The sequence below is a fragment of the Xiphophorus maculatus genome, chromosome 11 (genome assembly GCF_002775205.1).
Source record: "Xiphophorus maculatus strain JP 163 A chromosome 11, X_maculatus-5.0-male, whole genome shotgun sequence".
Classification (NCBI taxonomy): domain Eukaryota; kingdom Metazoa; phylum Chordata; class Actinopteri; order Cyprinodontiformes; family Poeciliidae; genus Xiphophorus; species Xiphophorus maculatus.
The window spans coordinates 24,665,467-24,693,368 of record NC_036453.1 but is presented as its reverse complement, the minus strand read 5'-3'; the positions used below and the strand labels follow the sequence as shown (position 1 = coordinate 24,693,368).

Here is a 27,902-nt window from a genome sequence, read left to right as displayed (position 1 = left end):
TAAAGCTGACCAGCACAAACAACTGTTATTGTTAACTATTACATCCTGGTCTGAAAAAACAAAACAGAAAACCTTTGCCCTACAACTGTCAATAAATACGGAACTGTGTAAACGATTCATTTGCTAATCAAAACAGTCCCATATTATGGTGACACTTCCCACGTAGTTTATTTGTTAATAACGTAATATTTTGTAGCAAAGTAAACAGTGTCTCTGCAATTAACATGAATTGTCTCACTCATGTCAGCAAAGTTTTCAAAGCTGACCTTTTTGAGGCGGCCCAGTAGTCACACTCGGACAAAATTCCTGCCATATTATATCATCGGCAGAACAAAAAGGCACAAACACACCACTGCAGACTAAAAAGAGAGCTTTGAGCAAGATACAAATCACATATACAACGCCCACAGTCTGATGTGCAAACAGGGGGACTAAGCTTTACCAAATACAAGCTTCCAGTGAAACAGGGAAATGATGAGAGGACTAATGGAAGCCATCACAGACGCCGTGTCAGAGGCTGATGTGTAACTACAGTATCGGGTAATTTATATGTACCGGTAGCTAAATTTCAGGGTTGAATTTCAAAGAGTTCATTCAGAACAATTACTAGGCAACTAATGAGGATTTTGGTCATCACTGGTAACAAAACGGAAGGCTTTATTAGGATGAAAATGTGATTATAAGGTCAAAACTGACCAAACAATGTAAAGCCAGGGTTGTAAAACATTTCCACTCCTTGAACTTTATTCTATGTTGTCATTAAGCCTGTCGCAACAAGCAATTAATCACATGATAATTTCCATTCTGATTAATATTTTTTGAAGGGCAATTTTGTTTACAGAAACATCATAATCCATTTTATTCATGGCTTCCACAGTGTGATTTTTAATTATGTTTTATTTGCTGTTTTTGGATGCCATGTTTTGTTTTTGATATTTCAAATATCTCAGTTCCAGTGTTTAGCATTCAATAAAAAATTAAAGATTATTGGTGGGTGAACTTGCATTATTATGTCGTTATCAATAGATTACCTGAAAATGGTTTTAAAACAACAATATAATTTATCACAATAATTGTGGGACAATTATTCATCCAATTGGGGTATTGGTGGCAACAGTGGTAGGAGTTCACCCTGCGAGAGGTGGGTTGAAAGTTTGATTCCCGCTCCGTTGACTCTGGGGATAATGTGATAAAATGCGAAAGAGATCAAATACAGATGAATCCGTCAGTATTACGGCTTTTTTGTAAAGTTGCACTTCCCACAAGAAGCTTTGGGAAAACGGGGCTGCCTCTGTTACCCAAGCCACAGATACATGCTCTACACAATTACTCCTGGGCTCTGCTGTGAGTCAGATCAATGAGGCTTCTGTTATTAAGGAGTGGCTCACACCAGAAAACCTTTTAAACTAGGACAATACACGCCTACACACACACGCACACAAATACCACAGACAGAGCTCACTGATCTGAATTTACAAACTTGCTCACTGTAGCTGCTTTGTGTGACCGAGACTGTGTCCAAAAGGAAAGTGTTTAAATCTCCCAGGGAAGAAAAACACGTCAGCAGTTTTAGCTTAAAAATGTAAACAAGATAATAAGATACAATAGGACCAAGGTGTACAATTAAAACAATACTACAAACTTTAATAATCTGAGTATCTCCTTAAAATTACAGTTTTACTTTTATCTATTTGACACATTAAGTATCTTTCAAGAGAATCTTGAAATGTGACACAAGGAGATTTTACATCCAAATTCAGTTTACTCTGTCAGAGTCATGAAACTAATCAATTCCATTGATTAACAGTTGTGTTATGATGCCAATTCACAACTAAACACCTAATAAAGAACAGGACAGTGTTAAATACAGTCTAATACAGTATTTTAGCCGAATCTGGTCACATGGATTAAACAGTATATTTCCAGTTTTACACAAACCAAATCAATGAGGTCAAATTCTGCATTACTCATCACAGTGTCACAATTCCTGGAACATTATCAGCTAATAAAACCATCCGATTTCACTGAATCCTCACTTTGATCCATTCTTCCTGTCCTGAAGCTGCAGAAAGACAGCAGTGATAGTGAATCAAAGAACCATATCTAACTAGAAGACGCCTCTCGACAAAAGCAAACAATTATAGTTGAAGTGATGCACAATAATTGAAAAAATTTAACCAAAACTAATTGGCTAAAAACAGAAACGTGGCTTCATTCATCAGAGCCTGGTGTGGATATGGTGCATATGCAGACCAATCCAAACTGGTGGGTGTTGAGAAATCTGATAAACACTGGATATGCAATCCAGTGGCATTTTTCTGATTGTCCAAATTAAACTCTCGTCTAAAAACTGAAGACTCTTTAGTCCCTGCTGATATGAGCTGCAGACAGCTATGAGGCAAATAAAGACACAATTGTTGCATAATAAATCAGTTTGAGCTGCAGGGAGTTGCTACTAAATAATCATTGCACCCTTTCATTGGGTGTAATGACCTCTGACCGTGTCAGTTCACATCACTCTCACTTTGACAGACAGCTCTCACTCCTCCTATATCTCAATATCTGGGCTTTAATTTCACTGGAAAGGGCAAAGGCTGCCATGACAACCGGTGAGGTTGATCCAAATGCCTTCTGCTTGTCCACATAAGCGGTGTAATTTGTCACAGTAAAGACTTCAAAGCTGAAACAGAGAGATGATTTGAATAAACTACCAGAAGGTAAAAATACTGTTAGCTCAGGGTTTTGAAACTCCTCCAGTGTCTACATTTCACACAAACCACTGAAAACCCCAAGAGGGAAATCTGGAATAATATGTCAATGAGCAGCACTGTCCACTATGCAAATGAAGGATAGTTTATAACGCATAACAGCTTCCCATTCATCCAAAACTGAGCAAATTCAGACATCTTCTCCACAATTTGACTATATGTCTATAAGTCCACACATTTCAAAGGTTTAAAATAGGCAAGTAATTGTATCATTAAGTTAAAATAATTTTCTAGAAAATTAGAGGTGACCAACCTCTGCCCATTTTCAGTTTAGTTGCTAATTTTCTGACCATTAGCACAATGGTTAGCACAACTAATCAAATTAGTTTGATTCCTGGAAAATTAAAAACAGAATACAAATTGAAATAAAGGGTGAAATAAACTCTTGGAAACATTAAAAAAAAATCTAATCTCAGGACAACATTAACAAGACTTTTAGAGAATTTGATTTGATTTCACCAGATTGTCAATAAATGTCAAGAACTGAACATAAGTCATAAAACATGGCTGTCTTTACAATCCATTGATGCAACTCTAAAGCTTTAAACTAACTTCACAACATAATGACTGATAAAATAAGCTGCATAGTGAACACAACCATTGTCCCAGTCTTCTCCTTTCACCCGTTATGAGCGCTGAACTCACTGTACACATGGACCCAACTAATAAAATCACAGTGAGAAAAAGTTGCCGCTACAGCGTGAGAATCTAATCAGGGAGCTGTGCTGCCTTCCTCATTAATTTTCTCAGGAGAGAATGGATTACATCATGGCCTGCAGTCAGCCAACAGTGTGTGGGCACCAAGAAACTGGCGTGCAAACTGTGAGAGCTGCTGAAAATGAATAAGCAACCCGACAATCACACAAACCGATATTCCACCTTTCAGCGTCTGATGAGCGTTTTTTCCACACCTTCCATGACCACTTTCCAGAGTGTTTGAAGATAACAAGCGATTTCAAGAAAACTCTCTAAAGACAAGACAAAACACTATGTCAAAAACAAAACAAAAAAAATCTGGAATAATATTTCAGCTGCCAAGTTTCAGGTTCCCAGCCGCAGCAGTACATTAGTAGCAAGACGAATGCACAGTCATTGTGTTTGTGTGAGTGTGTTGATGCAGTGCATTCAGGCTTTTACACCTCCCTGTTCTGCAATTATCAATTAGGGGTTGACACTGGGGAAATTAAAAGCCTTGGTGATGGCCTGTGTCCGCGCCCGGTTACACCACTCCACACTCATAAAGCAATTTTTTATAGCAGAAACACAACCAGCTACAAAGTGCAGTGCTTCAAATTCACAGATCAAAACACTTCAAATAATACTCTTTCATAACGTCCCTATTTTAAACCTATGAGTAAAAAAAAAGAAGCATACCTGTTGGCTTAAAACAAGCAGCTGCTGACCAAAGAGGCAGATGAGGAGCGGTATATTGCATTCTCTACTGGTAGCTGCTTCGTCCTGAAACCATCTGAACCGGAATCAATACATGAACACACCCATCTCTTCCAGACAACATCTGACTTCACGATACAATGAGAGAGAAAGCAAGCGGCCACGTGTTCATGCATCAGCAACAGATGGGCAGATGTTTCAGATGAGTCTCGCCGCACGCCGTCGCATTCCAATCTAGTTTGCTTCCGGAGTGTTAAATTGGGATTTTATTGGACGAGGGAGACCGTATGTTGGAGATGATTGAAGGTGAAATGGCTTTTGTTTAAAAGTGCATTGTGTTCGGAGCGCGTTTAAAATCTATTAATCCATCATCTGACTTGAGAAGGATTGAGAAGTTAGAAGAAGCAGCAGCAAACAGAAGGCAACATGGAAAAGGACAAAGATAAAAAGAGGTGTGAGTGACTCATGGTCACCATTTTCACAGAGTGGCTCTGATACTTCAAGTGGATTTCTGAAAAACAAAAAATATGTGGACCACAAGCTTCGGGTCATTTATTTATAATTTGTAAATATGCAAACTATAATTACAAACTGAGGCAAGTTTGTTGAAGACTGTATATATACAGTTTAAAATATACAGTCCTCTGTATATTTTACACTCTTCATCCAGATACACATGCACTATGCAAAACTAAGGTACGCTTCTCAAATAGGAGACAGGACTTTATTTTCAAATGTTCAGCATTTCTTCTCGTTTAGACATGTGGCAAAATGGGAACAGTGTGAAAGATTGATAAAGATGGTTTCCTGAGAAAAAATTTTATAATAATTCAGGGTTTTAAGCTAAAAAAGTGATTATTGAACTCCTAAGTCAGGCTCAAGACAAGCTGTGGTCTTTGGATAAACAGGTTAAAGTGGGATTTTTGCTCCTCATTTCTTTAATCCAGCCTGATCGAGCTGATAATGGCTGGGTCCTCCGATAGGACTAACAGCTATGTTCAGGAAACAAACCCAACGAAGGCCAATAAGACGGTTGACCTCCATACAACACTCAGAACACAGAGAAATAACGGTGGATGAGGGAGAGTAAAAGTCTAATCAGCATGAACCATTGAGACCACACTAATACATATTTATTTTGCAGTTCACCATTACATCAAAAATCATCAGAAGCTAACTGAGATGAAGAAGGGTGCTCATTATCTAGCTACTCCACATGGAGTGTGCACACATGTAGAGCACTTCCTGCTGGGGGACAGGCTGATAGAAGCCAGTATTGTCCCTTAATATGCCAAAGGACAGACAAATCCACAACTGCTGGATATCTTCATGAGCCATGTGCCTGTAGGCAGCAAGAGATAAGGACCCCTCCTGTACTTGTATGCAGTCCCCCTACTCATTCACTACATCCCCCCAAACTCAACCAGGAGATGTTGCCATAGCAGCCAGTCACTATATGTTACAACTACCTGGCATAGATCTCCATATTTCAGACGGGTTAGAAATGCCACACAGCTTCCATGCATCATGGGAAACGCACTCCACCGAACACATGGAGACACACCTAAAGACCCAGAAACACTTTCACTACAGCCGAACCACTCCCCACACTAGCAGCAGGTTTGAGGAGACAAATCAGTCACATGTACTGAAAAGCTATTCAGTGCCCACACACCTGCAGTAAAAAAGTGCTGTAAATCTGCTGTGTGTGCTTCTACTCCTCAGCGTGCCACTAACTGTGGATGTCCGTTGGTGGACATGTGCTAATGGAAAATGAATCAAACCGTGCAGTGACACAAAAGCACTACAATAAAGTCATTAAAATGCAAAAGCCCGGCTAAAGCCTTTGGGGCGACCCAATCGGTGATTGTGCTGTCTGTTTAGTGGGCTCCACAGCCCAATTAGGAGAATATGATGCAGCTAAGAGGGAGTAAGACTGAGACACTGAGGGTGTTGGACCGAGTAGTTCAGGGTCAAGGAAATGTTTCGCACCACTTAAAAGCATTGGGGGTTACTTTGAGTCAATAAGGCAGAGAAGATACTCTAGTTTCATAACTAGCCTTGGAAGACATAAAGATGGAGGACGTTCATGGATGTACTATACACTCAAAGGAAGAGTAGCAGTTTTATATTTGATCTATTTTGTGTTTTTCTAAAAACAAGCAGGATCAAACAAATTGTAAAAGTGGCTAGCTAAATTGTAGCAGTTAGATTACCTAATTTAACAGAAATGTTTTTAATGAGAGCCATACAAAAGGCAGAAGACATTCTGTACTGTCAATAATAATAATAATAATAATAAAGTGATACTGTGATAGTTATTTATTCCTTTCACCACTCTGAATGAACGATGAGTAAATATGGTCTCACCATATTTACAGCTTTATACATAAAGCTGTATAGGATTTGCTTTATTGTAAAAAGACTAAATGATTTGATTTGACAAAACTTGAATCTGAACATTTTTAAAAACCATTTTCCTAAAAATGGCTTCCTTCATAGAGGAGACACTTTTGAGGCCAACAGACCTCAAAAGTACCACAGCGTTGTCACAGATGCATTGACGTTTACTTCAGAACTCCAATAAACATCCCTTTTGAAATAAATCACTAATATGCTAAAATAGAGATCTGTTGCCACATCATTCTGGCTGTTTCTGTAATGTTAATACTACTTGGCATGATTACTGCATACAAAAATTCCATTCATTTCCTATCCCTTTTTTACATTTAAGCTACAAAACATTTACAGCCAAGGAATTACAGTTTTATACCAGATAAGGAGATATAATGAAAATGTACCACTCTCCAATTAACTGGCTAAAAATATCAAAACGCAAAGGATGAATGACACTGACACTGTCATGATGATTGCTTTTAGATATATTGTGCGGTGGCCATGTCGCAGTCCCACAACTTGCTTCTGCTTACATTAATTAAGATAGAAGGAAGACAATGAGAGGAAGTTTTGACCTCAAACGTGAGGAACGCAAACATTGTCTTGAAAACAGAGCCAGTTTAGAATATCAGTGTAAAGTCAACAACAACTCTCTAGATCAGGGGTGCCCAAAGTCGGTCCTCAAGGGCCGGTGTCCTGCATGTTTTAGTTCTCTCCCTGGTTTAACGCACCTGGACCAAATGATGGCTCATTGGAAGGACTAACAAGAACATTTACATGCTGAAAAGGTTGTTACTACCACCAGGGAGAGAACGAAAACGTGCAAGATGCCGGCCCTCGAGGACCGACTTTGGGCACCCCTGCTCTAGATGGATGGATTTCTGATGCAGGACATGCTTAGACTAGATTACTGAGCAACATGTGGGGGTGAGGAGGTGCAGCTGTTACAGAACAAAAGTCATGTTGACATGACTAGTCCTGATGGTCATGTCATCACTACTTTTCATGTGTCTCTCCAAATATGCATGTACTGGTTACAGATATAAAACTATACAAAGATTTCAAAAAAACAGCGTTTCAAAATTGTCCAATATGTCCATTTGTACAGTCTGAAGTCCTTGAACGGTAAAGCTTTCAGAGAGTTTTGCCTGCCTGTCAAAGTTGCTTTATGTTCTCCCTCCGTGTCTCGGTGAACTGTTAATCACCAACACTTTTCTGTAGTTCACAAGAAAAATCCTCTGCTATGTGGAAAGTGATGGAAACAAAAGAAACGCCACACATTATTGTCATTATGATAATGATTTTAAGAGTCCAGTTGGCAAGCTTTGAGGCTTGAGCAGCACGCTTGTTAAGCAGCAGACTGTTGGTCTGCCTCTGAGGAGACAACAAATATCAGCTTTTATAGCCTCCCAGTGTTCAGTATAAACAGCAGAACAAAAAATTAATCACTTTTAGCCCAGTAAACATGTTCACTTAAAAACATACACAGTAAGCATGCTTACTCTTCCCTTACTGTCTACAACATGTGTAAATAGTATTCAAACTGATGCTACTACTGATAATAACAATAAAATGGAATCTTTTAAAAACCACCTTGCGTTATAACGGATATTCACGTTCTGTTTTCTGGTGGAGAACGGGGAAGTTTAGAATATTTGCAGCTCTAGGGGCCTTTTTTTAAAAAATATGCCAAAAGGAAAGGGGCAGAGAAAGGGGGAAAAGACATGCAGCAAAGGCTTTTTGCTGATATGTTTTTTGTTTGTACACAAATATCTAAATGGAGATAAGTACAAATATAGATTTTGTTTACTTAGACACCATCTAAGTGTTTGTCACCCTTTACAATGACGATCAAAATAAAATATGGTGCGTAATGGCTGCTTCAGCTTCCTGCCCGTTTGTGTCATGTGACCTGCTTAATGTGATGTATTCAGACATCCACAGACAGCTTGTTGGTGTAGGGGAAACGAAGAAAAATGAAGGCATACCACATGCAAACACACACACAGGAAATAATTCCTCACCTTACTTTTACTCCCACTCACTAATCCCATATCAGAAGATCATGAACCTGTTCACATGACAGCTTAATTCTGTGCATTTGGCCTTTTTCCTTATTTTCTCACTGAGGATTTCTCAAATGTCAAAGAGCCAATCAGGCTGAACAGCATCCATTGAGATAAGCATATAGACAACACACTGAGACCAGATGGCAACAGCTTAGTGGGGCAATTAATCTTTAATGACCCCAGCAAAAGCACATGTATACAAAGACATAAAGAAGAGAAAAGTTCCAATGGCCTAATGGATTCTTGGTTTATCAGCCATAAACTTATTGAAGAAATATCTCTAAATACCGAATGTAATCAAATTTGCGATGAATTAGTACATATGTTTGCTCACCTGCGTCTGGCTGGTTGACTGGTTGTTGCCCGAGTGCATCCATCAGCCCCAACTCATAATGGTCTCATCTTCTCTTCCTGTCTCCCCCACTCCTCTCTTCCGCTACACTAACCTGAATGCTTAATGATGGCCCCTGCCTTCCGGGAGCATGTAAACATGCCAGCCTCACCATTGGCTGAGGAAGAGAGGTCTTTCTGTGCCGATTGGCTGAGACAGATGGGGCATGGATGGCAGAGGAGGAAGAGGATGGTGGTTACCATAGCCCTACAGCATGACTGCTGTCTATGTCATGGAGCACTCACACACACAGACACACACCCGCACACACAAAAGGCTTCAGCCCCCTCAGGGTATAGTGATGGTCCCCACAGACTTAGAGCACAAACACACTGAGACACATGACACACCCTCTAACATCAACCACAACAAAGGATACCAGAGCTTAACCAAAATAATGATGGTGAGACATCTGATACTTAAACCAGTGGTTATTTTAGAAGCTTAACATCCAAAATCAGTTTCATATTTAAGATACTTTTCAATTTGTAGGAAATTTTTAGTAGATCAAATTATAATATTTTTTAATTCACTCTTACTTTCTAGCAAGGATGGATGACTATAGAAACACCAACCTAATGCCTACTTCACATGGCAAGATTTTAAAATTATTGGCTGATTTTCAGAACCTGAGAGACTGAAGGGAATAAGAAATCATAGATATATCAGGTTTGGTACCAGATTGTGTGGTCTACAGCCACACAGCAAATACAGCAAACCACACACGGCCATTCAGATGTCAGACAGGAAATCTCACAAAACCTTTCGAGATCAAACATGATTTCAGAGTAAAAAAACATGGAAGACAAGGACAAAGCAATGGCGATAGGTTTGCGGGCTATTTTTAACAGAGACAAAAACAATACAAAAAGACGTCCCTCACATTCACCTGACTTTGTAGTGTGCCATAGCAGTTGTTTTGTCCTCTGTATTTTGGATTCCCCTCCATGCTTTCCGTCATCTCAATTTATGATTGGCTACAGGTCATATTTAGCAGGCTGTGTAATAAAACTGGGACAATAATAACAATAATGATGATGATAAGCGATTTTTATTTTAATCTTGTTGCTGTTTGTGTACATGTTACGGGAATGGTGGGGGTTGGCCATGTGGTATTTCGTATTTGGGCATGGCTCAATGACAGTGATTGTGGTGTGGTAATTTTTTCAAGGTGTTAAAAGGGTAGGGAAACATTTATCAGTAAATATTGGTTTTTAGCCATAGCAGAATTACTAATATCAAAAATCAATAATGGTACATATTTCATATCGGTGCCACGCTGGATTTAATCAGTGTTTCTTTGCTGTCGGATTTCTCTAAAAGTTTTGTAAGACAGAATTTAATAAATACAGTTCATATCAGTAACTTCTGGGATGTACAACCTATTGACTCTTGCTAAAGGATCAGCTAAGCTATCTTGCTCCTGCTTGTTTGCTGCATGTTGAACTATAACATATTGTCAGTGACAAAAGCTGCATCCATAATGGAGAAGGTCGTCACTGAATGAACTCAGGTTGTCATGGTACAGCAGAACCCCTGCAGGGAAGGAAGCAACTAAGAAGTCAAGGTAGACTTGAAATTGATAGCCAGATCTCAGTTTCACTGCTATAAGCTAGACATGTTCATTTGAAATAGTCAAATTAGTCATTTCCAGCATCTTTATTTTGCTAAATAAAACTGGGGAGCATTTTTTTGTGAAGAGATGAACTTCTTACGTAAGCCTGAACTCCTTAACGGGCCCAAAGCAAAGACAATGCTTGAACACAAAGCAGAGAAAGATGGCACTGAGGGGGCAGTAGAGATTACTGTATTACATAACAACAGTGCTTGAGGCTGACTCAGATTGTTTCCTGCTCATGTGTGTGACAAGAAGTCTGAATGGCTGTTTCTATAGCTACAGCTCAGAGAAAAGAAAGAACAGATTCATCTGTTGACCAGGACAACGGTAGGGATGAAACGATGCGAGGACATTGATTCAACGCTGACATGCAAGCTTTGAATCGATATTCAAAGCTTGCATGTCTAAATATTTAAATGTATTTAAATATGTAGTTATTTAAATATAATAAATAACTAAATATACAACTGGCAAACACTTGGATTAGGTGGCTGATTTAACCTAAGTTGTGTGGCTGAGAAACAACTGACATGTTTGAAAAGCACTCTCAGATGACAGATTTGGTTTTATGGCCCCTGGAGTGTAGAAGTACTGGATGTTCTTTCTGAGAGGTGAAGTTAGAGAAAGACAAGTGGTTTGGTCACATCGGGTCTCTGTAAGGTGCAACAGCCGAGACATTCCTGGATTTACTAAAACTCCCCTCGGAGAGTCTGCTGGGAAGCTGTCCAGAATCGCAGAGAGTCCGTCTGCTGAGACAAGGCATGTGACAGCCAAATAACTGCTAACATTTAACACATGAAGACAGAACTGGGACTGAGTTGAAGTCAGCCAGGAGCTGCTGGCTGGCAGTAAACTCCATCAATTACAGTTAATGTGCTCCAGAGGAAATCCAGACAAAGAATATGGCAGCCTGGGAATCACATCCATCTCTCTGTTGAGGTAGTGGTTCAAGATGTTCCTCTTCCCAGCAACACTTTCCAGTTAATCCTGGGCAATCCCGATGTGTTCCCAGGGTTGAAGAAGGTATTTAAGGTCCCTTTTGGGTGTTTCACACCTGATAGTCCGGTAGACTCAGTTCGATAGGGGACCAATGCTGCAACATTTGTTACATTTTCAGCTGATGCGGTTCACTTTCACACCGCATTGTGTCAAATAAACCAAACCCTTTGAGAAATCTTTTTAAACCCTTGGCTTTGGTGGTGCTGCACATAAAAAAGACACTAAGCAAAACTTCCTTTTGTATGAAAAGTGCAGCAGACTGTGCTTGTTACAGTCTAATTAAAATTAACTTTATTTATTTCCCCAAGATAAACTGCCGGCTCCTCTGTTTAGACTATGAATGGATTAGCTCAACGCTGAATTCTCTTTAGTTTTCTCTGTTCTGTATGTAATGGAGACTCTAATTAAATGCTCCATTTCAACCAAAGGTTAGGAATGCGCTTCCCAACCAGACACTCCAAAGCGTCCGGTCCATAACTCTCCAACACGCTGTCAGCTCCCGGTCACAAAGACACATTTAGTAGTTCAGTGTTCATGAGATGATATTCAGAAAATATTTTTTTATTAATTGATTTTAGTTGCCTCTATGATGAACTCTTTGCGTAAAGTCTAGAATGTCTGCGCATCTGCACCAGGTCAAGGGTGTTAATTATAACCTGTCAAATGACCGACAGGCTTTAAATTTTCCCGTCGTTTAAACAAATAACCAATCAAATACGGAAAATATTCCGTTAACGCAACCACTGATCCACATCAGAGTTCAATGGCATATTCAGACCTCCCCAAACAAACCGGATTTCTAGACAAATGAACTAGAGTGCGATTAAAGGGGACTAAACGGTTGGTGTGAATGCACCCTTAGATGGTTTTGGGACGGCTCTAGGGTCTCTTTCAAGGAAGACCTGCCTGATCAAATCTTTGCTACACTGTGGAATAGCCAAGTTGATATATTAGAAACATTTGAGTACCCATATGATACTGAAAGAGGTTTTCAATAATCTGGCCTTCTTCTCAAAATACTTCAAGCAGAGAGTAAGCACCTGTGGGTCTTCTCTGTGGGATATCAGAAAAGACACATGTAATAAGAGGTAGTGTCACCAGCTGAGACAGTCACATCCCAATGACGGACTGTGTGACCAAATGACCAGAGGAGTTGGGGCAAATTTCATGACCATTGGAGTTATCTTTACTGATCATTAACACACTGGGCAGTGGATGACTAGCAGAAATTGTTTGTCATACTTCTTTAACATGTTATATTAATTAACTTACAACCAAACTCTACATTAATCAGATCACACTTTATTTATTTCGTAATTGTTTAGTGATGAAGAATTGATGGATTACCAGCTATTAGAACAGTTTATTCCAAAAAAGCAATAAAAATACAGACTCATGCTACAATCTTTAACAAGTGACAAACTACTCATCTGCCAATCCTGATTATCGTGGTGTGGTTACTAGAGCACAGCAGAACTACTCTTTGACACACCGGCGTGACCAAAACTATTTTTATCGCATCCCCAGAGATGCACATAAATTCAAGCCTTCCTCCCTCTGAATCGGATTAGGGAAAATCCATTTGACATATGCACACACGTTACGTCCCTGAATGTGCACGTGCCACATCGGCCCCACCATGCCAAAATGTCCATATCCAGATTGTTACATAATCTGGCTTTCCCTTTTGATTGAGCTGCACATGCCACTGAAGCATGGCAGAGACAAGTCTAATTCTGTAGGTTGCAGTGAGGACCATAAAGACTGAGTCTATCACTATTAAATCCCAAGTATCAGACCGAGGTCATAGTCAAGACATTTTAATTGATTGACTTGAGTCCCTTAGCAAACTCCATTTAAATGTTGTTCAAGTGCTAACCAATTTTAAGTGGAACATGTTTTGGATAGCTTGCAAAATAGTAGCAGAGAGACTGCAATAGTTGCTGCAGGCATCCGTCTGCCTTTGATATCCCCTCCTCCATGCATTGCGCTTGGAATGTTTTCAGTATAGGCAGAGATGCACAGAGGGCAGCTGAAACAACAGTTGTTAAATGTTATAATGTACAAATCAGAATGCAAAGTTTTCAAAGCAGAATAACTTATTTAACGTTTTTAGCACATACGATTCAAAACGACAACATTATGTTGTGACCTTTTTGGTCAAGAAGTCACATCAAATATGTCAACATTACTGTGGCACTTCAGGAAATGGCCCTGCGTGAAGACATCAGTCAGAGCAACATGAAATACCTTCATACAAAAGTTAAAAACAAATACTGCCCGTTATGTAAAATGTTGGTAGATTTCTTCTTTTATGTTTTTTTAATTATTTTTTTTTTACATTCCATTGAAACGGTTTGTTAAAGGAGCTATTGTAAACAATGGTCAATGGGGGGAATAACTTGACAAACTAAATAGGAAAATATATTTTTTTATCCATGACACAAAGCTAAAACACACACAGAAAAATTACCAGTTGCTGTAGCAACTAAGTCATAAAGCTATGATTGATGTTACGCAATATCTTGGTATCTCATAAAGTCAGATTCTAAGACAGAAAACTGAGAAAGCAGCCTAAAGCATCAAACCACAGGAAGGGGGGAAAGTCCTCACTCTGCAGCAGATTAGAACAAAACTGATTAAGTTTATGACTCTGTTTGAGAAACCCACCAGAGACAGTGATTAGCCTCAGAACTGAAACAAGAGCTGAAAAAATGTTGACAAAAAAAAAATGCTGAAGGGAAGCAGCTGAGACGTACTAATTGCTCTCAGAGATCCGACTACTTTAGATGCTGACTGGACAAATGTTGCAGAGGAAGACTGATGAAAGCTCTGGACTTGCCTTGTTTTTCTCTTCCAAGTGGGCTTGCTCTAATGTGAAGACTTTAATTTATCATGTTTTATTTTTACTGTTCAACACACTGGTGCTGTAAGCCTTTTAGGATTAGCCGTTGCAGAACAAACACGTGGCAGAAATGCAACACGCTGCCTAAATCGGCGGTGGGGTTAAACAGAAAGGCTTCAGTCTCTCTGGGAGAAGCAGAGTCACTCTGCCTTTGAGCATTTACTCCCACTTGGCTCCTGTGGTTCAGGATGTGCGGTCACTGATCGGCGCACACACAGCCATTAACACGTCAGCGGCTAAAAAGAACAGATGCAATTACACCATCGCGTTAGTAACTCCCAGGAAAACAGAGGAAGCTGTAGTTGGGATGCATACCGGTTTGAAAGCAGAGGGATGCGGTCAGCGTACTATTTCCTCGGAAATATGAGTCTCTTCACACATTCTGAGGTGTTACTCATGTTGAATGTTCTTGAGCAGACGACAATTTCAGCAACTTTCCACAGGCAAAGCAAAAGATATTAAGCTGCATGAATGTTTGTGGCTATTTTTCTTTTCATGATAGTAAAGAGTTGTGAAACTAATATCCAGTCTCCTGGTGCAGACACCTGGCCTCTGGTGCCATTAAAAATGGATCCACTTCCACAGGGTATTGAAATAGAATGTAATCAGCTTCACATGGATGCCAGGATACACCGAATACAGCAAAACCATGTGAATGCTAAATATGATTCAGAAACTGATTATCAAACAGAAACACAGGTAGATGAGTATTAATGCATGCATTGAGCATCTAAAAAAATCCAGCTCTGTAAAGCATTTACAGTCATGAGAGAACACTGACGCCACTGGTACGGGTTTCAACAGTAAGAGCAAAGAGGGTTTTTTGGCTCCATTTTTCTCTGAAATAGGGATCCAACTAAAAGACCCCTGGGATGGGCACTATGTTAATATAATTATTTATATCTCCATGCTTGTTAACATTTGAAGTAAGAAGTCACGATGCTCTGCAGACATTTTTTCTTACACATCATGTGAAGTATAACAAGATCAACACAAAATGACACCACTGTAGGCATAAAACCTCCGTGTGTCTGTCAGCAGCATTTAAAGGTAGGGTTCATCTGGATAGTCTGCAGAAGAGAGACTTGAGCATCCGGCTAGGAGGTTGGAGGTAGAGGGCGATCAACTTGTGTGCAGCTTATTTTAAGTGGCATTTCCTTCAGGTGAATGCTTTCTTAAAAAAACCAAATGTCAGTTTTAAACATACATGATATTAGCTTTATTAGTCTTGAGTTTGAAATGTCATTATTGTGAAACATATTTTTAAAGTCACCCTGTTTTTTCGTCTTTTCAGGATTTAAACTCTGTCACAGATGATAATCGTTTCCAAAATGTTGGCTGTCCTTTGGAAATTTCAGCTCTAATGTAAATTTCTAGTAACTCTACAGGCATCAATGTTAACTGTTCTAAAAAATAATCGAGTTGACTTTGGTGAAATCCTCTTGAACTGCGGAGCTGTGTGACACCGTCTGCTCCCCTTAACTCTAACCCACTGAAAAGGCAATTTGAAGCTCCTGCACAGTTACAATTTAAAAAAACGATTTAACAAACCAAAGAACAATACACATCACAGGAAAGCGTTTAAGAAAATCTGCTAAAATTATTTTTAATGAAACATTTCACACAATATTTATAAGATTAATGAGGGGAAAGTATATTCTACCACTCTTTACCACAAAGATAAAATGTTTTTCCTCTACGTTTTAATCCCACCAGGACTTCATGTTGTCCATCCTCCTATTTACTTTCTCTCAGGAGATTTCAACATGGCAACAGCAGTAGCACAGTGGTGCAAATCCCAAGCGGCCGTGCCATGTGCCCAGGACTCCCAACGTACACACAAAGAAGCTCAAAAACACACCAACTGAACCATGGTCAGACCTGGGTTTCGCTGCATAGAATAACAGTAGCTGATCTGAAAAGCATTCATACATGTCACTAAAGTATGGTAGGGTTTGGCGATATGGACTTGGAATTTCATCACAGTATTGTGTGGTACTATGGTGATGATTAAAATTATGATTAAAAAGTATTTATCACTTCTTTTTAGGCATAGCGTTCATATCGCCACAAAGTTAAAGCTGCTCTTGATGCCATATACTTAAAGAAGTGTGATTTATATTGCCAAACTGCACAGAGAGACTTTATTTAATCATATTTTCAAATTTACTGACATTTGTGGATGCTATGGCAGGAAAAATGGGAGAAGATAGTTCATGAGTGTTTTAACATTAACTGACATCTATTGTGAGAACATTAAATCAAAATTCTTTTCATGACAAGAAATTTTTCACAATAAATGGTATGTTAAATGCTCATCCCTAATTTATGAATGTTGTTTTATATGAATGAGTATTGTGCTTTTTTTAAGCTAAACAACAACCAAACAAATCAAAGTCATTGGAAAGTTATCAAAGGGAAATTAAGAGATTGTTGTTTTATTAAACAGGACTGCCATCTGAACACTTATTGGCCCAGTGTACAGCAAGCGTCTGCAGCACAGCATGAAGGATACAGTAAAGAACTGATTAAAATTAAACATCAGAGAGCTGCTCTTCTGCATGGCTTGGAACATAAAGTTCTACCTCCAGGTTTTCAGACACATACTGCCAATATAAGGGCATCCCCCTGCCTTCATGTCTGAAAACAGCCAGAGTGAGGTGTTGCCACTCTAGAGCAGAAAAAAATGGAGATGCAGATGAGTTTTCTGCTGAGTTACAGATATCCACCATAACACCTGCAGAGCAAAAGTGTTGAAAAAATGCAAAGAATTCAAAGTGTGTGCATGTAATCGTGGGTGTAAGGGAAACAAGGAGGAAAATGGGGAGTGCAAAGTAAGACGGCTAGAGGAACATCTATGAGTGGAGATGAGGACATGGATGGATGAATGGATTGATGGACGGATGGATGGAGGGATGGATGGATACATACTGCTGTAGAGAGTGTCGATCCAGGAGAGCCGGGGCAGACCGTGAGCGCTCAGAGGCTCCATCCTCCTTCGCTCTCCTTCTGTCACTCTCTGCGCTTTTCTCTTACGTCCTCCGCTCTTTAATCTCGCTGCTTTTTGCAAAGAATTTCTGTTTTCTTATCCGTGATGAAAAGCCTTTGTCTGGCAAGAAAAAGCCCAGAGAAGCATTTGGAGAAAACGAAAGTGAAGAGACACCCCGGGGCTCCAACAGGCTGAAGGCGAGCGAGCTGAATGAGCGCAGGAGATGTGTTCGTGGGGGTGCGTATGTGTGTGCGTGTGCAAAAGAAAACAAGAGGTTGGAGACGAACACCACCAACCGTTGCTAGGGGAAAGGGAGAAACACTCCCTCTCTCTTTGGCTTGCTCTCTTCCATCCACCCCTCCTCTCTCTCTCGCCCTCTCTCTCTCATCTCGATCCCAAATAAACGCCTCATCGGCTCTGCTCTCACACTCTCTCTTTTAAGCACAGGAACGAATTCGGAAGCAGCTGTGAAGCGAACGGTTTGTGTCACTACATGGGATGGGTAACAGAATCTCTGCTGAAGCCGAACAGCTGGTTCAAAGTAACTCAACCAACTTTCTGAAACAGAGCTATTAAAAGAAATTAAGCTATTGGACTTAACTTCCTATATATGCTTAAAAGTAGAATATTCGTCATGTTCTGACAAATATTAAGGAACAACACATATAGATTTGATCTCATGCTTTAAAAACCAATATGTTTACTGAACATTTTTCTAAATCCCAAACTGTAACGTACAAAACTAAACATAAAGTATAGATGTACAGATTACAGATTCTTGGCCGATCTCCAGTTTGAGGCTGATGCCAATTTAGCCAATTCTGATTTTTCTTCAAGAACTAAAAGTTATTGAGAAATAATCCTCATTCTTGTATGGTAGTTACTGATTTTTAATACTAGCAGACAAAACATCTCATTTTGTTTTGTAAAATAGAGTTTAGCAGTTTCGAAATCAAAGACAACATGATTGGGAGTTGATGTTTTAAACTCTCTCTAGCATCTTGTATTAATGTTCTACAACTTTGTATTTGCTTTATTTAATCGTCCTCCTCTTTATGTATTACTATGTAATGTATTGCTGGGGTCATTAATAACAGAAGCACGACCGAACAGAAACTTGCACACTCACACACCCATACCAAATAAATAATGTTCTACATGAAGTCAGGAAAAGATTATGCAGATCTTATAGTTCAGAGTTAAACAAGAGATTAGCCATGTTTAGCTGAACCAGAGCTAACAAGACGTAAACATGTAACCTGGTCATTTGTTAGTAAAAAGGAAAATTGCATTATTACCTAGCAGCCCAATTCCCATTAGTTTGACGACTATAGGAAATATGAAAACAGTAATATACACCCAACACACTAAGTCGAAGTATCCAGTGGCATCATAAGGCAACTCAGAGATCCTAAATATGACATACATATATCAGGGTTTCCCCGAGTGTATGATAAGCCTGGCGGGTCACCAGGCTTTACTTGTTCCCCCAGAAGGCCAAGCATGACTTATTTATTTAAGTCTTTTTAAAATGTTTCCATTTTTAAGACTTTATGGTTGGTGTTCAAGTATTAATCTTCCAAACTATCAATGGCACATAACTATCAAGTGATATTTTCAAATTTCCAGTCAACTTAAAAAAAATTTAACTCAAAAACACGATGGGCCGCTGGATGAATGACTGCACTGGCACCCAACTACTGAGCTTAGCATGTTTTCTGGGGGAAATCTTGAATATGTTACTATTGTAGCACTGGGACAAACCCTAATCAGTTTCATAGCAATAACATTACTTAATCTCATGCTAATCTCAGCAGACACTTTGTCTGCGTCAGTGAAGAGTTAGCATGCCAAAGGCTCTGAACAGCTACAACTGATGGCAGCACAGTTTACTTGTCATTACAAAAGTACTGTGGAACATACAGTACAGACCAAATGTTTGGACACACCTGTGTGTCCAAACTTTTTGAATTCAATGAGAAAGTGTGTCCAAACTTTTGGTCTGTACTGTATATGAGTGACAGATTTCACCACTATATCAGGACTTCCACAGAATTCACCTTTTTTCATGATTAGGACATGCGTTTGTTTTTTGTTGTTGTTATTGAAACAAAGTGGGCTCATAGCTTCACCTTGGGACATTAATGCTCCGTCAAAGGTGACTGCCATATCCAAATCTGTCGATACCTCACAAGATCACAAAGGTCAGTAATGGTGGCATTATAAATTGCTTTTTTGACTTAGTCGATGCAGCACAGTGCATCACAAGTTCAAGGTCGCAGTCTTTTATGGGACAAAATATAACCAGGTGTTTTCTATCAGACAACCACTCTTTTAGTCAGTAAGAAAAACAGAGAGATTAACTATGCAGTTCATGTCATGTTTTGAGTGAGTCTCATCTTCTGTTTCCGTGGCAACTCTCTGTACCCCACTCATCAACACAGACACATGCGGGTTGAACATATAAAGTATCCACAACTCATGTACTGCACTAGTTCTTCCTGACCGGAGAAATACCTGCATTAGAACCAAAGTAGCTGCTATAATATTTATGTGCATCCTTTGAAAAACTAAAATTATTAACATGACATCATGATTTTCTGAGAACATGATGTCATGTTCTCAGAAAAAGACCTCACGTCACCCCTTTTAATAGTTTTGAGGTTTATGAACCTCAAAGCTATAGAGAAGGGCAATCGGGGACAGGCATCATGCCAGTGGCAACAAAGCCTGACATGAACCTTTTCCCCTCAACCCTCTGTTGGGCCTGCTCCCCCCTACCTCCCTCCTCTCTAACCAGCAGGGGGCTGGGGGGAAAGTCTGGAGGGTTTAGAGGCAGAAAAACTTCAATTAGGACACAAAGGATGACAGGAGGAACCCCAAAAACCTCTCACCCCCTCCTTTCTCCTCAATCTTTGGAGGCAGCGGGGCCTGAGCACTCCTTTCTTTCACTACAGTCCTCATGTGTGCCAGCTGATGAAAACATGCACAGGGTCACCATAAGGATGATTAAAGAGTTTCTATGTAGAGGTTTAATCCTTATCTCTGGTTTGTAGCATTTATTGTGGGATTATTAATGAATATAAATGTGCTATTAGGATGCACAGACATAAAGAGGTTCACACAGAGCGAGCAGATGGAGATGAAGAAGGTTGGTGAGTGGCTCTTCATCAAAAATAGATTGATCATCCAGACGTATGGCTCCTTTGTCTTAAATCTGGGACAAAAAGACGCGTTTCCCACGTGCACGTCTGATTTAGGGTTTTGAACACAAAGCTGCCGGTTTCATCCTCTAGAATACATCATCATTCAAGGGCACCAGCCAAACAAAGACCTGAAACACAAACAAACCAGGCTGCAGTTAGCCTTCCTGGAGCGTCCCAAACCTACATCAATCAAAAATTAATAAGCAGTCAAGCTGGGTAGTAAAAGAGGGCCATTATGAAGTGTCTCTACAAGAGTTTGCTCCCCCCACGTTGAACTCCTCGCATCGCACACCGCCAACACAATTGGCTCAGGTACCGTGGAGAGCGGCTGAAGTGTTTGTCTGGTTTCAGATGTTGAGGGGGGTAGCAGCAGCAGCATGGGGTTTTAAAATACAGCAACACACGAGTTCATTCTGAAGAAAGGTCAGCGTTCAACGATGGTCCGTCACACACTGTGTGTGTGGGCGAGCTGGCATTAAGGCAGAGGAGCTGGGAGGGATAAGATAAGTGGACTGATAAGATCATGACTTTAAGCTGTTCTTTGTTTTCATTTAGAGATAGGCTGTCACATTTTCTCAATGTCTCCGCAGTGGAATTGATTTGTTTTGAAGGACAGATAGAGCTTTCTTCTGGATTAACATGATGCATCACGCTGCAGGTCTAAACATTGTCAACGTGATTGAGTCTGGGTTTCCCACTTAGAATCTTTTTTTCCTGCACCATTTACAAGAATATTCGCAATGAAACGGACTCATGTGGATCCTTGTCCTTCTGTGACCTATCTGCTATGCTTAGATATCCAGAGAGCAGATGAAACACTGGTCAATACATTTTACAACGTTCAAATTCAATTGCTCAGGTTATGAAGACCAACTTTTTCTGGAAGTTTTATATGGCCTGAAATACATCACAAGCCAAGTTATCAACAAGTCATATCAAAACAGAATTATTAGAATGTTAACATTAGCTTGGCACTTCACTAAAAAGTTCAGAATAAAAACAGCAAAAGCAAGACGTGAGACAACGCAACAATGTCACTGTTTGTTTAGTCACATATATCTTCAGAAACAAATAAGAAAAGATATGCAGGTTTAAGGTGATGCATTGTTACAACATAAATTAACGCAAGAAAGTATCTGCTGCAGTCTGTCAGCAAAGACATACTGCAGCGTCCAAAATGTCATTGGTCAACAAGTTAAGTTAATCACAATTACAATACTACTTTATGTTACGTACAACTACTGGAACATGGTGTGTCACTTTTTAATTGACCTGGATTTTGTATCGGTTAGCAAAAAAAAAAAAAGATAAATAAATGAGAAGTCTGCAACTTCAGGTGAAAAATGAGCATGCCTTGGTTGCTGTATAGCATGAAACTCCAAGACTATTGGGCTCTAAATATAGATTGTTTTACAGAAGACAATTATTTTGATCAAAAGCTTTTGATGAGCTGATCTCATCAAAATAAGGTGTTAATGTCACAACATTGATCTAAGAGAGAAATTGGGTTAAAAAAAAAAAGCTTTTAATGAATACAACTATCTGTTTCCATTAGTTTATTACACTGACTTTAGGAGAAAAAAGATACAACTGCACTTTGACACTTAAACTAAAATATCTCTGGTTCCTATCGTGACATTTCTAGAGATAAATAAAGATTTCCTGTCAAGAGAAATCTTGGAGGACGTCTGTGTGATCGCTACCAGCCGACTGACACTGTGTGGGGAGGTATGTGTGTAATTAGGCAGCGTGGTGTTCCTCTAGCCAATCAGACGGCCACCCACCGCTCCTACCACCAAGATCTACCCAGATACCCTTGCCCCACAAACCACACCCACATCCACTGCTTTTTGCCCCCTTCGACATGTCAACCCCAGATAAAGGCCTGAGGGAAGATTGGGTGATGGGTGGATTGGAAACGGGGGGTTGTTCATCTCTCAGGAGATGTGCTGGAGAAAACTCTGCTGCCCCCCCTTCATCTTCTCTCGGTTTGAAACTGGAATATTGGGAATAAATCAGACCAGCAATAGAAAAAAATGGTTTGCAGCTAATAAATACTTGATCCTGCTTAACCTCCACCTAAACACACACACAACATTTCAAGCATTAGAGCTTGTGTTGTGTGTGGACTTTAGAGTATGTGGGTCAGCGTACACAGAAAGTAGACAGCTGTGTTTCCACATGAGTGGCTTCTAAAGAAGCACTGGTGTGAAACAGAAACCACAGTTTCAGAACCAAAAAAATCTGACATGAAGGATGTGTTTTCAAAATAATCCACACTTCTGACACCAATAATTAATGTGCCAACGGTAATGATAGCTGTAATGCATTGTTTAAAGAATTGTGACAATCACAAATGGATCCAGATGAAATGTTTTCGCACATGTCCCTTTGTGTAGGAGGCTATTGGCGGGGGGGAGGCAGGGACAAGCAATGAGCATGCATTATTTAAAAGCATGGAGTGCACCATTCATAAAATGTCTGCATGTTAAATGGGAATCCCTGACTTGATCTACGGTACTGTACTATTGATTGTGATGTCCTGCTAATTATCTCTTCTTTAAGTAAAGAAGTGGGTAATACATTCTTTTAGAGTCACCTCTTCACTTTATGAGGTTTAGGGAAGTAGATGTCAGATACTGACAATATAATTTATCAAATGGCTATATAACTGATTTCTTTACTTACTCATTTCTCTTGAACTGGAAATAAACTGCCTACACAGGAAAAATAGGAAAGTTTATATCGTCTATGACAGCATTTGATCCTCCAAATCCATCCATCTCATCTGCACTGGATCCCCCTCCTTGAAGCCGTCATCGCCCTATTATGTGGAACAACTTAAGTCTCCCGCGGTGCCGTGTCTGTGTTTGCTTTTCTATATTAATTCAGTCTCTGATATTTGATAAGTTAAAGTTCCCCTCAGAACTCAGTCTGTTTGTGTGCAGGAGAGAGCGAGAGATGGGACAAAGGGGTTCAAAATAATCTGCGTGTGTGAGTAAAAGAGACAGAGACGTGAAGCCATAGAGAGAGTATTCATCGGCCGCCAGCTGAATTCACTTTGATCTATTGAGGTCAATGCAGAAATCGTCTGAATCACGCTGCGATTGGACAGACACCAGATAACAAGCGTTGCCCCCACATCACACACACACACACGAATCCTGTTGTATACACAGTGTTTATGCTGATTACTCATCTTTCTGTTTTTATCTATTTCACAACATGCATCCACAACAGACAGAACAGAAAAAAGCGCCATTAAAATTAAAATCTGTAGGCATTTGGTTATTTTAATGAACTAAAATATCATTGTTACGTTTTAAGTTTTGCAATAAATTTTTTTTTTTTAAAGTTGAAATGAGAAATACATTAGATACCACTTTCTAAGCAAAGAACCACTGCCCTCTAGTGTCTGTGTTGTGTTGCAGTAACACTAGAAGTGCAAGGAAAGATTTGTCTGTTGTTATAAACACTGCAAACAAAAATATTTGTAATTACATTTAAATTACTTGTAATTGTTACTACCAATAAGAAAGGCACATTTCTTCCCTTAATCATGCTGTGCAAATGGATAAGAATGTTTTTATGTTTTCAATATGACGCAGTAATCAACTGGCAAAGTCCAAGTCCTGTTGTTCCTGATTTATGTCCATCACTGTAGTGCTAACTCAGAAAATGTCCAGTAGAACTCACGCAGGAGCAACTAAGTTTGGAGGTTTACAGACTCAGTAGTTTATGCCATATTGATATTATCTTTGCACTAACTAGTGGATAGAAACCCCCACAGTCCGAAACAATGTTTTCACATATCTGTTCATTTTTGGCAACATAAAAGCATTGTATGACAACTTTTTTCAAATTAGGATTAAATAAACAAAGAAAATACATATTTTATATGTCCACAAGAGGGAGTTCTACCCATTGCTTAAACATAAAGACCAGAGTCTCCTGAAGTTAATGTGAGCTTCAGTTGGATTATTGAGGGTCTCATGTTGCAGATAAACAGTCCTTTGGTTATGTGGTTTAAAAGCTAGTTGCTGTTTTATTTGTAACTGTGTGGGTTTAATGCTGCCGAGGTTCTGCTTGCTCACTTGGAACACTTCTGGAGTCCGGTGTCACCAGAAACAAAAAACAGCACACACTCATACACACGCAGACACTTGAGAGGGGTTCAGTGCAAAGGAAGAGTAAAAGCTGCTTTTTGAAGGCACAACCGGAGGATTTTTCTATATCCACCCGTTAAAGCTGGTTTTCAGTTTGGTTACTCTCTCTAAACCATAAGGTTCTGTAAAATAGACCTAGGTTGAGAATATTCCAAACTATTCTCAAACTGCTGTAAGCTAGCCTGGCCATTGCCGTCTCTCGCAATTCCTCTCAATTCTCATCTCCTTCTCATCTTCATCTGGGATTTCTCCCATTGAAGCAGATTTCTCCAGTATAATTTTAATTTTGGCCAATCAGCATACAGAAGAAGTTGTGAACGATTATGTCAATTTTCTGCATTGTTGTAAAATCTAAGTATGTCTGTAATTTTAGCAATGGCAGCAGAGGAAGTGTACGTAGCCGTTCCGTCCATGTTGGCCATGGAATTAACATTAACAGTCCCTTCATTCGCACGCCCCACTGTGACTCTCTTCATAGTGGGGTATGGTTCTCTACAGCACAGACAATTTCCGGTAAGCTTCATAGCGACCAACCAGCGAATTAAATATGTCACGGACAAACGTTAGCGATTGGTTAACATTTAAAACTTTAACAAAGTCCACGCCTCCAAGAAGCAATCGTTTCTAAATAGCCACGGGTCCAGACCCTATGTACAAAGCAGAACGTAGAACAGGGGACTAGTTTTTAACCAAGCTAGCTGAAATGGAGTATCTGAAGTTTCTTCTTAAAAGGCTTTTAAACTCTAGGAACAGTATACAAACATACTGATGCTTTTAATTTGGTTTATTATTCTAATGCCCTTTATTGAACAGCAAATGGCTTAAGATGAAGAGTTAAACACAAGGAGGAGTATGGCCTCTGTACATAGGACGTATGATTAACCAACAGAGTTAACCAGGAAGGTGAGTTCTTTCGCATGAACTGTCATTTCATGGTAAAAAAGCTTACTGCTAACTTCAAAATCAACAACAACCTTTGTAGAAAAAAAGCTAGAACTATAAATTAAAAAAGTAAAACAAAAACTATAGTGGGATGCACATTTTAATAGCAAGCTGTGTCTCAGTTCTGGAATAACAGAAAGAAAGTTCACTTGCCCTAGGTCCACTTAGTGGTTTTTGTTCCCATTAGCAATTGTGGACACAGACACTTGACACCCACGCCAGGTACTTAGGTGACCTGAAACACAATCAACTGCATCCGCTCCTCTTCCATGCACTTTCACAAGCAGGAAGGCTTTTTGCAAAAAATAATTTACTAGAACCCCTGAAATGCTTTCCACTTGCAATCCAATTCTTTCTCCAACTATTCACGTTTCCTCCAACTAAGATGGGGAAGTGAAAATGATAAGCATAGCAAAGGATGTCTTTAAGATTGTGAACCAGAGGAAACAGAGAATGCTTTCATGTTCTCAGCGCAGGTGTTTCAACAGAAAAGGCAAATGTGTCAGTGATTCCCTGGTGTAACGGTGACAACAGAAACAGCTCGGTTGAATAAGGCCACAGAAGGGACACAGTGACAAAGTCTGAGGAAACACTTTGTCTTGTAAGACACAGAAGGACTGTCACTGGATTTAAGTGGAACAATAAAATCGCATTTCTTTCAGTAACATGTATCAAATCTAAAAAGGCACAGAAGCTCAAGTAATCTTCTTAGTCTCGGATATTTTGGGGGGTTTTTTATGCCTGAATGTTGCAGTTGTTTGATCCTCACACTGCCGATATGAGGATTCACACACCAGCAGGGACAATGAAAGCCTGACCAAGAATGTGTTCACGATTTTCCCGGTCATCCCACTTATCGCTAGATTTTGCAGTAGAGTAAAAATGAATAACATGCTCTCAATAACAAACAGATGACTAAATGGTGAATTGCTCTTGATTTTTTTTATTACTTATCCAGTTTTTTTTTTTCTTTAGTTGTATTCAATCACAGAACATGATTTGCTACTCTGCTGAAGCATAGCCAACTAATTACTTATGCTCAGTTACATTTTTGGGAGGAAAAAACAAACTTTTAAATGTACTTACTTTAGCAATTTTTTAGATGGCTACTTCTTTTACTTGTTAAAACAGGGTTACTCTTTGTACTCTACCCCAAATATTGGGTAGAGTACAATCTTTGAGTAATTTACCCATCTCTGAACATTGGTTGAAAACCTTGTGTGTGTGAGGCAACAGTTGGTTTGGGTACCAAGTTTTCAATTGTTCTTAGTGTGCGTTTCCTCTTTCATTGCATGACTGTAATCCAATTCTTCACTCAAAAGATACTTGCATGTAATTCTGTATGACTACAGAAAAATGTTTGAGCTACATGGATTTCAGGACAATCATACCGTAAAATACACTGAAGCAGTTTGTTAGGAAGACCAGCACAGACTAGAATATCTGGATTCCACTGTCGCTAATTATTAGCGATCACACGAGTGGAGACTATGCATGAAAACCAATTAGAAATCAGGTGAAGGAAGGTCTGAAATTTATCAACGTCATCAACAGTGTTTGCGTCAGTGTCGTCATTCATGCCTGTCTTTGTCATGGTTTGAGAGCAGAATCAGAGAGATAGCTTGTGAATCCATGTTGAAAAATGTCACGTGTCCACGTGTTTACTTATGCTGATCAGCTTCATTTTTTTTATTTGTGCCTCTTGTGATGTCATCAAATCAAATCCACACAAGCAAAAAGTTAGCATTTTTCCCCTTTAGTGCACTTAAACAAACAGATGTTGTGAAATAATGTAGATTAAAACTCATCCATCCATCCATCCATTTACTAACACCCTTGTCCCTAGTGGGTCAGGAGGTGCTGGTGCCTATCTCCAGCTAACGTTCCAAGCGAGAGGCGGGGTTCACCCTGGACAGGTCGCCAGTCTGTCGCAGTAGCTTAAAACCATAACTCGCGTTTCTAAAACATGTGACCGTGTAAATCACTATCGTGCAGTTGTCACTTTGTGATGGAAAACTTCCCAAAACTCAAGATATCAAACAAAAACAAAATGTAGCCAT

The 27,902-nt window shown here is 39.6% G+C and overlaps 1 protein-coding gene across 3 annotated transcripts in view; it reads right to left on the bottom strand.

The window, feature by feature from the left end:
• Positions 1 to 27,902, bottom strand: part of abr (active BCR-related) — a 129,196-nt gene that overhangs the window by 89,247 nt on the left and 12,047 nt on the right. Inside the window, exon 1 of one of the 3 annotated variants that reach the window (XM_023342264.1) lies at positions 17,471 to 17,827. The exons of 1 other annotated variant lie outside the window; for it this stretch is intronic. In XM_023342264.1, the coding sequence (XP_023198032.1) occupies positions 17,471 to 17,531 (61 nt within the window). In that variant the 5' untranslated portion in view covers positions 17,532 to 17,827. Of the gene's footprint in view, positions 1 to 8,960; positions 9,030 to 17,470; positions 17,828 to 27,902 lie in introns of those variants that run through there. One more of the 3 variants, XM_023342265.1, reaches the window with a different exon arrangement.